Source organism: Balaenoptera physalus, assembly GCF_965194825.1.
Source record: "Balaenoptera physalus genome assembly, chromosome: 2".
Lineage (NCBI taxonomy): Eukaryota > Metazoa > Chordata > Mammalia > Artiodactyla > Balaenopteridae > Balaenoptera > Balaenoptera physalus.
The window spans coordinates 165,666,169-165,679,731 of record NC_138883.1 but is presented as its reverse complement, the minus strand read 5'-3'; the positions used below and the strand labels follow the sequence as shown (position 1 = coordinate 165,679,731).

At 35.1% G+C, this 13,563-nt stretch overlaps 1 protein-coding gene across 11 annotated transcripts in view; it reads left to right on the top strand.

Moving 5' to 3' along the window:
- The window catches only part of NEBL (nebulette), a 152,674-nt gene that overhangs the window by 30,585 nt on the left and 108,526 nt on the right, over positions 1-13,563 (top strand). For 5 of the 11 annotated variants that reach the window (XM_082449661.1, XM_082449659.1, XM_082449662.1 and 2 more), the window contains exons 1-2: positions 10,192-11,685; positions 11,774-11,845. In XM_082449661.1, coding sequence (XP_082305787.1) covers positions 11,605-11,685; positions 11,774-11,845 — 153 coding nt within the window. In that variant the 5' untranslated portion in view covers positions 10,192-11,604. Of the gene's footprint in view, positions 1-10,190; positions 11,686-11,773; positions 11,846-13,563 lie in introns of those variants that run through there. The other 6 variants (XM_082449660.1, XM_082449653.1, XM_082449656.1 and 3 more) reach the window with 3 other exon arrangements.

Genomic DNA, 13,563 nt, shown 5'->3' with positions numbered 1-13,563 from the left:
AAAAAAAAAGAATAAAATACTGAACTTAAGATTTAATAAAAAGACAAATAAAGAACTAGTTAAAGCATAATTTTCTTTACAAGAAAGTCTTCTGCAACTCTATCCCAGATGATTAGATTTTATAATAAAGATAATTTACCCCTTATAGAAATTTTTGTATTTTGAGTTGGCTACAGGTGGTCTCTAAAAAGAATCTTGTAAGGTTTATTTAGAAAATCTAAAGCTATTATGATAAGTTTTTTAAAACCCATACAGATGAATACTTTTAAATAGGATTATACAATTTAGCTATTTAATCTGATTAAATGAACATCTGAGATTTCCTTACTCATGGCTGTTTGTACGAGAGAGTAATGTAAATACCATAAAGAATTGTCAAAGGAAATAACATATCTAATGATTTTAAATCCTAAAATAAGAAACCAAGTACAGCCTTGATCAAATGCACACGTAGTGATATTTCTGTAAGAAAAAAATATTTCATAGGACTATGATGATAGTGGTGTAGTATCAAAGCTTGATTTAAAATCTTGAAAAAAAGATGTCCTTGTTACTTCATTAATATGTGTCAACAAAATTACCTCCTTTTCAGCAAACTTTACACCTAAGTAAAATTTTGACATAAAAAAGACCCTCAGAGTGGGAATGCTCCTTATAAAGTTCACTTTTTTGGACAGTTTATAATAGAAAACCTTAAAAGTAGCTACTTCATGCTTTAAAAATGGTAGATTTACAAGAAATAGCTAGAGAACATTCATTTAAAAAATTATCCATTTTGTTAAGTGAAATTCTCATTTTCAGCTCAGGAGCGCATATAAGGCCAGTATTCCTTTTATACAATTATAATTGCTCTTAAATTTGGGGGTGAATTTTTCCTAATATTCTAGTCTAAATCTAGAGAATTCTTCAGTTTTTTTGGTAAGTTATCTTCATCAGTTTTGTGTCAATCAGAGAAACCTTACCATAAAAGTCATTGCTGTCACACTATTTTCAATGAATACTTAACTATATTCTGAACTGTTATGTATTGAATCCCATTAAAAGAAAACACACCAGATCTTTTTGGGTGTCAAGGCAGCTATGTAGAAAGAGCAGACTCTATTTGGATACAATGAAATCTGCCTCTTAAATTATTTTCCATTCCGCTTCCTTCATGTGTGTGTGCAATGTCTTATATGCATCTGTATTATCATTAAGAGGACCACAAACACAGACTTTATGACCTCAGTATATGATGATCGGAAGAGAAAAAGCACTGCTTAAATAAATTTGAAATCTTATTATTTAGAATGATTTCAACATGCAGGTAAGGAACAGAATAGCACTATGGCATAATGGTATATCTTGAAATGCGTATTTTAAATTTTGGAAGATTAGTTTCTCAGGTGGCCTGGTGACACTTGGTCCATTTACTGGGAGATACAGGCTTTTGTTGTTGTTACTCACAGCGCTTTGTGCGAGGTGCCGGCTCCTAAGAGCTCATCCCAGCCAATTGTGCTCCGCCCTCCCTCTCTCCCTCCCACCCTTCCTTCCTTTCTTCCTTTCTTTCCCTGGGAAAGATGGTTGTTAAATATTTGCTGGCTCATTACTGCTTATAAATGTACCATTAATGAATGAAAAGCAGGAAAGCGTCTCAGATTAGGTTGTGTCAGGTCAAGGATGCTCATCGTGCTTTCACTGTTACCTGCTTTTACCTTTGATTCTAACTCTGGGGGAGTCTTGCTTTTGCCCATCCCAGGAACCAAATTGTCTCTATACCACAAGTACTCTTCCTGTCAAGAACCATCAGTAACGACAATTCCTTTGAAGTTGGAAATCGAAAAAGATAATAGAAAATAATAATATTGCTACCAGAAGTCCGTCAGTGAGTCAGCGTTCTATTATTGCTCTATGGTCTAGTGGGTTTTACATGCACTGAAGTAATACAGACCTGGGTTTGAATCTCTTACTGTGAGAACTTGGGCGGGTTCACTCTGCGTCTCAGTGTCTCATCTGTGAAATGGATGTTGGGAGGATTAAGTAGGATTTTATATGTAAAGCCCAAGGCAAGTGCTTGGCATATGGCAATTACCCTTTCATGCCCTCTCAGAGTACCTGGTAGGGGCCAGAGAGGGGGCTTCTGAGAGTTCTTGACTGCCTCCCTCCATTTTTATATGGAGCTACCTTTCTCCAAAATTTTCAGCAGAGTTTGTATGAGGGATAACACAAATGAAATTGTAGGCTTTGGATATCATTTTATGTAACAGTATTTTTGATTCAAACACTTCATGGCAATTGGATATTATTAAAGATCCCAGCAGTTTAAAAATAGCCATTTTGTTGGCTCCATCAAGGAAAGAAGCTGGGTCCTCTGTGGAACAGAAATAGGAGATGCTGTATTTCCCTTAATTCCTCACGATCTTTTCTGTTGAGTATTTGAAGATTTCAAGTTTTTAATAGAAAAGTCTCATTTCAGTAAAACACTTAGGTTCTTTAAGTGGTCCATCAGTTTCTTTATTAAAATCTCATACTTCATTGTGACACTGCTTTACAACATGGTTTAAAAAGGACTTAACTGGCCATACTGAAGAAGAAATTGCTGGTGTGTTTTAAATTGCACAATGTGAGTTAAAAATGTGAGTTTAAAAAAAAAGGGAGCATTGATGGAGGATATTTCACTATTTGGGCTTTTGTTGTCTACAGAGAAAAAGAGTGAATATTTATTATTCACTCATATAATTATCTATTTGTTAGATAGATAATTAATGAGTGAATATTTATCCTGAAAACTGCTGGGACTTTAAATATGTCATTCTCATTAATGAAACAAGATAGCATTTTGAAAATACACCTTTGGTGAAGTTAATTAAAACATAATTTAAAGAGTTAATTCATTATTTATAAGAACAATTTAAACCCTTTAATAAGATACATTCCCATACAAAGGACTCTGATTTAGATAGTTTTGGAAACTAAAATAGATTACAGTTTTTATTGCTTGATTATTAGGATTCTGAAATTCTCATCATAAGAAATTTAATTTTAAATGTATTTTTTCATATTTAAATTACATGTGATCAAAAATGAAAAAATAGCGAATGATTTCCAGTCTCACAGCATTACCATAGAGCTGCACTGTCCACTACGGAACCGCTCTCCAATATGGCTCTTCTGAACTGAGATGTGCTGTAAGTGTAAGATTAAAACACACGGGATTTCGAAGGCCTAGTATAAAAAAAGATAAAATATCACATATGTTGAAAGATAATATTCTGGATATATTGAGTTATATAAAGCATATCATTAAAATCAGTTTAATCTGTTTCTTTTTTTAACGTGGCAACTAAAATATTTAAAATTACATATGTGGCTCACATTACAATTCTACTGGACAGAGCTGCTCCAGAGAATGATTTTGGAAGTAGTTAAAACAACATAGATAGACTTTGCCTGGGAGATGTCACTTTATGAGCAAATCAAAAATAGGCCAAGCATATTGGGGTTATGAAGAAAAATTTTGCACACACAACTTAAGAAAAACAAGATGGATGGGGAAAACCACCTGTAGATATAACTAGTGTACAAAAGAACAGAAAATTGATATCTACAAAATTATTTGAACGTTGATAAAAACTTTTAAAAACATGCTGCTACATTTTTGAAAATGCAGCTTTTGTTTTTTATTTATTTTTAATTTTTAAAATGGAAGTATAGCTGATTTACAATGCTGTTAGAAAATGCAGGTTTTATAAGTCCAACAAATTTATCATACTATAAAAAAATATGTATTTTTAACTGACTATACTAGTGAATGTTGACTATCACATGTATATTTAGTATCTGAAATATACCAGAGATGCAAAGCCTAGTACAATACATGATATAAAGTAGATGCTCAATAAATATTTACTGAATGAATATGTGATTGAAATAGGAGAGGGTAGAGGTTTTTGTTGGTGTTATTCATTGATTATCTGAAGAGATTAAAATTAAAATAGTGCCTAGCCCATAGAATGCACCCAAGAAATATTTGTGAAATGAATGAAGTTAGACACACACACACATTAAATCATAAAGAAGGTAAAGTCCTCAGAGAGAAATTACCACCAATATATGTTAAACTAGTTCTCACTATTCAAAGGGTACCAATTATTTTAAAACATCACTAAATTTATAGCTGTTTTAACGATACATTTACTTTAATAATGGTCTTATTTTGATAGTATCTTATATTTTGAGTTACACACGAAGAAACTCCATGGAAACAATTGGAACAAAACTCAGGAATTAGTGCTTCAAAAGTTCCAAACTTGCGAAGGTCAGTTGTGTTGTTTTCCTTGGCTTAACTGATATTGAAATCATGACTTCAAGATAGAAATACTTAGTGAATTTAGGTATAGTAATTGGATGCTTAGGGTTCAAGTAGAAATATCGATAATGCTTATTTAGTAAAAAGTAGAAGAAAATAGGTGCATTTTAATAATTAAACTGTAATTGTAGCATCCTAGAAGTGTGAAATTTATATCATAAACACATTTAACATAATTTCCATTTATTTGTGGGGATTATATAATACGAATATATTTCCCTTGAATATTTTTCTTCATTAGACTGATAAAATTGGGAATAATTTCTTCACTATGAGTTTTCATAAAGTCCAGGTAAGAGGGGTATTTCAATTGGCTAATGATAAAATGAAGGGGTAAAAATTAAATTCAAGGCAAATGAAGGGAATAGAGTAGGTGTAAAGCAGATGTTTTTGCAGTTAATTGACCAGGAACCGTGTTATTCGTAAAGGTTCATGGCTCAAACCCGCTTAGGCTTATTGTGTTAGGAAAAGTGATTTCCATACATTTCCTTCAGGGAGCTCTCCCTGCTGCCCTCATCTCTCCCCATTGTATGCTCCAGTGACACTGAACTCTTGGTTCCTCCAAATCTTGTCTCTGGGTCTTTGCAAATGTTCTTTGGATGTCGTCCCTACACCCCATTTCTTTGCCTAATTCCGGCTTAAATATTCTCTCTAGAGGGAGATCTGCCCATTCCTTGGTTCCTGCTAAATCTTCTTGTTATGAGCTCATGTAACTCCCTGCTTGCATTTTAGAGACACTGTTAAACTTTCTCCAAAAAGGGCTGAATTGTTGAGTTTCACATATGTTTACATAACTTATTGTTCTAATGGCTGTTTTCAATATGCTCTTCAACTCCAAAGCCTTTCCCTTTTTCCTTGACTATAAGAACTTCCTCATTATTTCCACATTTTAATATATGATTCTTCCCGTCTGGAAACATGACAGAAACAGCTTTTCTCCATAAATGACTAGGAAATTATTTACTGCGTTTTCATAAAATTCATAAATCATGTAAGCAGGACATGTTATGAATTAATTGGTAGAACATCTATCTCTGAAGGGTTAAAGAATTGCCAACACTGATCAAGCCTGCTCTCTCTGGCTCTTGACACGGTGTTGACAGCCAAGCAAAGAGCTTCTTCAATAAATCCACTCTCATATTCAAGTTTTTCCAGATGTGAGAAGTAATTAAGTCTTTGCATTTATTGAAGCCTTGTACGCTTTTCAAGAGGGAACTGGCAGCTGTGATGAATTAACTCTGCCTGAGTGCATGTGTGTGTTGTGTGTGTGTTTTGCGTGTGAATGTACATATATACAAGCACACATGTGGCATTTGCCAGTAGTCAAATGAGATCAGACCTTTTAAAAACAAAACAAAACAAAACAAAACAAAAAGCTCATTTTCATAAACACCAAAAATTTTTACAGCTATATCTCACAATTTAGAGACTAGGGCTTTATCCAGTAATACCTTCTCAATTTCTGCTTTTGCTGAATGTTAAAGAGAAGAAATGAAATCATTTGCATCTGTTAAAGGATTTTCTTAAGAAAAGGTGAAATCATGATTATCTAAAGCATAAAAGGAACACATTTCAAAGATTTTAACTCATTAATTAAAGAGGCCACCAGTAAGATGTTACAGTTGGTTCAGAGTTGAAGAACCAAAACGGAAATGAGTAATAAGGAATGCGGAATTGAATTTACAGATAGATACAAAAGGGTCTATCGACAAGCCAATAATCAACTGCTTTTCCCCAGGACACAATTAATTTGCATTTGTATGGCTAAAGCATCATTAACATTGTTATCAGTTTTCAACAATTTAGGGTGTGGTAAAGTAGTTCAAAGACAATGAAAGGCCAGATTAGCCAGAAGGTAACACTAGATAAGACATGGTGTAATTTTTTGTGTGTGTCAGTTTCAAAGTCTTTCACAATTTTTCCTGCCACATCTCACACAGAACTTCAGGAAAGGGATACTTTTTGGGATAGCCAAGCTGTTTTTTCATGCTTGAGCCTTTGGTTCTGATTACAAGCCACACAGAGGCCATTCAAACCTTGGGCTTCTCTCAGTGGGAAGGATTGCGGAAGTGTTTATGGTTTTAGCTTTGTTGTTATTAAATTGGAACAAATATCTCAAGTAAGCAGCAAATTAAACCAAAGTCTTTCAGTTCAGTTGGTGGTTATGTTAATGTAGACTCTGAATAAGAGAACTTTGTTTTCCCCTGTCAATATGCTTAGAAGAATAGGTATTTTACATTTTGGCATCCCAGCCACCTCCAACCTGAAAATTGTTGAGCCAAAAATTATTTTTGGTTTCTTGTCCTTCTCCAACACCAGTCTAGATGTGTGGCTTTCATTTGTGAGTAGGATCTGTATTTGTGAAAATAGGAGTATGAATATAGAAAAACACTAATAAATCTTATTTTAATGGCAAAATTGGTAATGGTGACAGTTATTCAGGTTGTTTTGTATTCTTTTGATTTCTAATTAACAAACAGTAATGAAGTAGCCATTAAGAAGGAGAAGATAGGCTTAATGAATGTTAATTGTATAAATAGATTGGGCTAATAATAAGCAGAACTCTTCTCTTTTATAAAGAAGACAAAATGCCCTAGAGAGCTTACATTTCTTGTTTTAAAAAACAATTTCTCTCCCTCATCTATTAGTAAAGTTCTCTTTTGGATAGATGCCAAACGATGAAGAAATACATGAGGCAAAAGTAAAATAACCAGGGATTTAACTGAGAAGCAAGAACCTTTTGGGGATAGTCATAAAAAAAACCCAGGCAACTAAAAATGAGTACATGAAAAGACTGCCAAGGCAGGCAAACAAGTCAGATGAACTAATTTCTCTCTCATCTACCATTTAGGGGGAATATTTTTTAATAGGAAATGTTGAATTAATTTTCAAAGTGGAAGTATTCAGTTTATCTCTGTAAATGTTCCTTCACGCAGAGCTGAATCTCAATCTATTTCAGTTGTTGAATATGGATTTTCATTTGCAAGTCACTTCATCACCATGTTGGGGAAGAACACATTTTCTATCACTGTAGAGAAAAGAAAGGAGAAAGAAGTGAAATAAGTATGAAACATTTCTCAAAATCCAAGAGATTCTTGTTGTATGTGACCTTAAGAACATGAAGACAGTCAAACTTTGGCCAGGTGCTGTGTCCCCGGAGACCTGAATTACCCCTAGGACCTGGCAGTTGTTACAGAAATACATTTGGTTACACATAAACATGAAACTATAAAAAGATGGAAGACTTCTGTATTACAAATACACAAGTTAGCTCTTATCTTTGGGCTTTTATGCTGCATGAGGCCCTCCTGGCCTTTATTTTTTTATTTATATTTTTAAAAAGATTTTTAAAAAATTTGATGTGGACCATTTTTAAAGCCTCTATTGAATTTGTTACAATATTGCTTCATTTTATGTTTTGGTTTTTTGGCCCTGAGGCATGTGGGATGTTAGCTCCCCGACCAGGGTTCAAACCCACACCCCCTGCATTGGAAGGCCAAGTCTTAACTACTGGGCAGGCAGGGAAGTCCCCCTCCTGGCCTTTAAAAACATATTGATGGTATAGAATATACCCTTTCAAATGAGAAGATCCTTTCATACCAAGTACTTTCCCTGGAACTGTGTACCTTTATTCGATAGTTGAAAACTCTTTTGTTTGTAAGGGGCTTTCCTATTTTTTAGGTGCTTTCCTTGTATTAACTTCTGGCAATTCAGTTTTTCTGCTCAACGATGGAGAATTAGAGGCAGAGAGGGATTAAATAATTTGCCCTAGAGGATGTGGGCGAGCCAGACCTGGAAGTAGGGGGTCTAGCTGTAGGTAATGTGATTCCCACCTTGGTCTCGTTCTCAACCAGGGCGTGGGTAGAGTACGAAAGTGAAAAATAGACAACATAAATGAAATGCTCAGTAAGTGAAAGGGATTAGCAACTACACAGATATTCCCTTTTGGGGCACCCCAAGATGCAAATATGTATTAAAGTACAACATTTAACATGGTTTAAAAAAAAAAAAGAGGATAATGGGGGAATTTTGAAACATGATAGCTATCCACGAAGAACACTTTCTTCATATTCCCCAAGTTACGTTTTGGAGCTATTGACAAGAGAGCATTGCTGTGATTAAGTTCAGGGCTTAAAATATTGTAGAGAAAACTTTACGTGAATTTTATATTATACGTACAGGTGAAAAGAAAAAAGATGTATTCAATCAAAAGTAATAATGTATCTAGCTTGCCAAACACTCCATTAAGGAGTTCCTCCAGCAAATCTCGAATGATGGTTTTTTAGAACAATTCCTATCTCATTTTAGCACAAAGTATATTTTACTCACCATTGCATCTCTAACACCCAGCACAGTGCCTGGCATAACCACCCACGTTTCTTTGAATGAATGAACGTAGGGCTCTAGTTAAATTCTGGTCCTAGTGCTCCACTGAGTAACTTTGTGAATAAGACAAATAATTAATTTCTCTTGACCTCAATTTTGTCCTCTGCGAAAGAGGGGCCTTTAGTAGGATTGATTTCTTAAGGACCCCTGTAGCTTTAAAATTCTGATTCTAAAATCTCAAGTGGAAAATTCGTGTTCACATTGTATATGGTGTTTGTTTTTGCTTTCAAAACTTTTGTGCATAGTCTCAACAGATCATTTTCTTCCAGCACAGTGGAGAGACAATAAGAATTTATTGTATGATGGGAAATGAGAAAAATAGCAGCCACTGAAGTCTGACGCAGGTAATTCACCATGGGGAATAGATGTCACCACGAGCATCGCAGGTACTGTCACCTCAGACACTAGCCAGGCAGTGCATCTTAGGCAGCTTTGGCAAGATTTTCTCCCTACGCTTTTAGAAGTTTGCAAGAAAAGCTTATAGAAAATGCTCTTTTCCCTATTTCCCAACAAAGATAATGTAATAGAGCTTCTATGGAATATTAGAAGAGTCTTTTGGCAGAGGACTTGAGGGAAACAAGCAGAGTCTACACATTCTGCTCCTTTATGGAACGAATACAATGTACAGAGAATTTCCTTGTAGAATTCTCTACATAGGCATGACATGACTATGATTTTAAAGTTAAGGTTTCCAATTTCGGCACCCTCGGGGCATTTCTTCTTGGCATTTTGCCGGTAAGCAGGATATGTGATGCCATTAAGTTAGCCTGTATTAAAAGTCATTTCATGAAACAATCAAATACTATTATAGAACACAACGTTGTTTCAGAATAAAACGATGTTTCCCCAAGTAATATTTCACAGAAGAATGTTAGTTTTCTAGAGTATCAGATGTCAATAAAAAAATAGGTAAGTAGGTAGGTATGTAAGTAGGTAGGTAGATAGGTTAGATTAGATGAGATGAATAGGTTTCATATTTGGGAAATGCTGGGTTAAGCAAACTTAATAGTTTTCTTGGTTGTGGGTCTTCTTAGAGCTTCTAATGTGTCATTGTGCCATGTGGATCTCTAAGTGGCAGGGGGAGAGATTAGTATATAGGTTTCCTCAAACATGTTTGTTGAAGAAACCCCCTTTTCCGTTCCGAGTATTCTGTGGAACTTTAGCTTCATAGAACACAATTTGAGAAATAATCTATACATGATGACTGTATAGAATTTTTTTCTTTTCGGAATTTTTAGGCAAGGCCAAGGTAATTTTAAAAATTTAAAACTAAATATGATATCAAGAGAAAACAGTATTATACTTGTCTACCTAGAATGATGTATTTTTTGATTAAAGTTATATTTTATGTCATTAGTTTCATTATTCACCCTAGGGTATTTTTTTTTTTTAAACAATCATTTTGCTGTACACCCGAAACTAACACTTTTTTAATTAATTAATTAATTAATTAATTAATTAATTAATTAATTTATGGCTCTGTTGGGTCTTTTGTTTCTGTGCGAGGGCTTTCTCCAGTTGCGGCAAGTGGGGGCCACTCTTCATCGCGGTGCGTGGGCCTCTCACTATCACGGCCTCTCTTGTTGCGGAGCACAGGCTCCAGATGCGCAGGCTCAGTAATTGTGGCTCACGGGCCTAGTTGCTCCGCGGCATGTGGGATCTTCCTAGACCAGGGCTCGAACCCGTGTCCCCTGCATTGGCAGGCAGATTCTCAACCACTGCGCCACCAGGGAAGCCCAACCCTAGGGTATTTTTTTATTATGTCCCACACTGATATGCTATGGCTTTATAAATATTAATTTATCCTAGGATTTAAATAACCAAATTTGATAAATTGAGCTGTATAGTCTTAGAATTACCTCAATTGACATTAAAGGATTAGTTTTGAGAAATATATTTTAAATTATATAACATATACCACATTATAAATATTGTTATAGTTTATTTTTCCAAACATTTCCAAGCGCGTATTACACATTGAGAAATATACAAATAACTAGTGGATTTGTAAAAATTGACACAATGGGCAGAATTGAAAAAGGGTAATTATTATTTTTTGAAACGATATTTCTAGAATTCTTAAATGATATATTAGCTTATGTTAACTGCAGCTTCTCATGTTTAATGATGTTTACAATTAAAATAATACAATAGCAATATAAGATTAACAGTCATAATTAACTCAGAATAGATTCTTTGAAGTGGTTCAAAGGGTTTTTCATAATAAATTACTAGCCTTTAATCAGTTAATATAAAGTATTTTTTTTTAGACTGGAGAAGTACATATATGTCTCATAAAAAATTTAATTTAGGTTAATGAAATGAGTTTGAATGATCCAGATTCACCATACCAAATCCGGGATATGTCTGACATTCCAGTGAAAGCTTTATTTAGATGGAGTTGAGGAATCTTTGAGATAATAGGCTTTGCACTGTGCTATCTTGAGTGTTACAGCTGAGTGGTTCACCCAGAATCTTTAAGTCTTTTTCAAGCGATTTTATGAATGAATTGAATTCATGAAATATTAGTAAGTTGTCTCTTTTGGATTTCTTAACCAGTTTAGAGAATGTTGACTTTAAACGTTCTCAAAATTGAATTTTGCCTGTTAAAATATTATTTCCGCTTATGAGGCTAGCTCTGGCCGACCTCAGTGGTGCTGTTCCATCCACTCACACCCCGCTGTGATAAGGAGGATGAAGTGTGAGCTAAATAGGGAGGAGGCCTGGGCACGGTCATTTTTGCCAGAACACAGAGACGCCAAGACCTCAAGGTGCTGTAGTATAGAAAAAGGTGCTGCACTAGTGAATTAAAAAAAAAAAAAAAAATATATATATATATATATACACACACATATATAGAAAGAGTAGAAATGAGGGTCCCTGTATTTGAGGATGTAAAAGATGAAACTGAAGAAGAAAAAACAGGGGAAGAAGAAAATGAAGAAGACAAGGTGGGTGAGAAGGCATTGCTGAAGAACAGTATTTGTTCCTCGAGGTCGATGATTAGAAAAATGTTTCCTTTTTTTTTTTTCCGGACAGGTGTTCTTTAAGCCTGTTATTGAAGACCTGAGCATGGAATTGGCCAGAAAATGCACCGAACTCATTAGTGATGTAAGTGGCTTAAGTAATTTTTGTCTGATTTTGCATTGCACGCGTGTGACGCTATTATGTCATGGAATCAGAGAGCTGAGGGGAAAACCCTGAAATCATTTATTTAAAACACTGTGATTTTCCAGATCACGGAAATAAGTCCAGATATTTTAGGTGATTTTCCCAAGGTCTCCCAGACAGAGAATTTCTGTGGGGACAGGTCTCCGTGTTGTTTAGCCAGAATCTTGTCCCTTCTTGAATTTCACTGTCACTCTGGCGTGAAATCACAAAGCATCGAATTTCAGAACACACTCCATTGAGAACCCAAAGCTTTTTTACAATTTGTGTAATGATGTAATTTGTTTTGAGAGGATCTCTATCTAAATGAATGATTTTTAGCATTTTGGGGAACTTTTTTGGAATCTGATGAATTCAGTATTTTTCTAAACCAGAATCATGCATATATACCTGCATATAACACTTATTAACAATTTAGGATTCACGGATTACTGAACTGTGTGTTGAGAACCCTGAACTATATGATGATGATGGATATTAGTGAAAGGAGCATTTTTGTTGCGACTTGTTTCGTTAACTGGGATCGGTTTATGTTATATTTCAAGGGAATCCTAGAATTATGGAATTAATTCATATGTATATATCTGTATATTTATCTGTCTACCTATCTATCTATAGTAAATATGTAAACTAGAATTACAGCAGCACAGGGAAATGTGTTCTTCACTCGGGATGAGAATTTAGATGATCCTCATCAGAACAGTTGTAGGAAAGTCGCCGGTACACAGGAAAGATGGCTCGTGAAGCGTGAGCGGGTGCCTGTCTTATTTAGAGAGGGGAGCAGAGAACTGGTTGTTTCTGTTGTTGTTAAGCAAAGTGATCAGAATATTTTACAAACGTTTGTTTGCGGAGGAAGTCAATCCTGGGCCTTACGGTCATGTGCCGGTCTGTTCTCTGAAGTCAACCTGCCTGAGTCAGTTTAACAGTAACCGTGGGCAGGCTGGCTGGGCTCAGTTCCTCAAGGGCAGCATTTCTAATAGTAAGATTAAGAAATCGTAACACATCTGAAGTGTTTAGTAAATTGTCTGGAACATTGTGAGTACTCAAGAGATGCTAGCTGTGATTAACTACTGCCTCTGCAAATTAATTTTGTATCTGTCCAATCACATTTTATATATGATTCTGTATTCCCTTCTGGTTTGTCAGAAAGAGCCAAAGGATGGTGGGAATCAGACCCCTTCCTGTATACTTGACATGCAATGTAACCAAATTTTAAATTGAGTATTTCTTTGTGCCATTGCTTAATAATAGTCACAAGCTAATGTACGTAAAAGTTCTTTGTAAACTGTAATAATAACGGAATGATAATGACAACAACAATGATAATAATATCAGCAACAGTTAAGATTTATTGAGTACTATGTGCCAGGCGTTGCAACTTGTGAGATAGGTTCCCTTGTTTTCCCATTTTAGAGGTGAAGAAAAGAAGGCTCAGAGAGGTTAAGTAACCTCCTTGGGTCACACAGTTAAGCAGTGGGGAGTAGGACTTGAACACAAAGCCCTCTCTCTTAGCCAGTTTGCCGTGTTATCTCTCACTGTAGCTTTCATGCAGTTTACCTTAGCTTTATCATTATGTATTACACAAATATTAGTGATAGTAATGTGACCATTTAAAACCTTAAGTTCCATAACTCTGGAGATAGTACCTCTTCCGGTGTTGT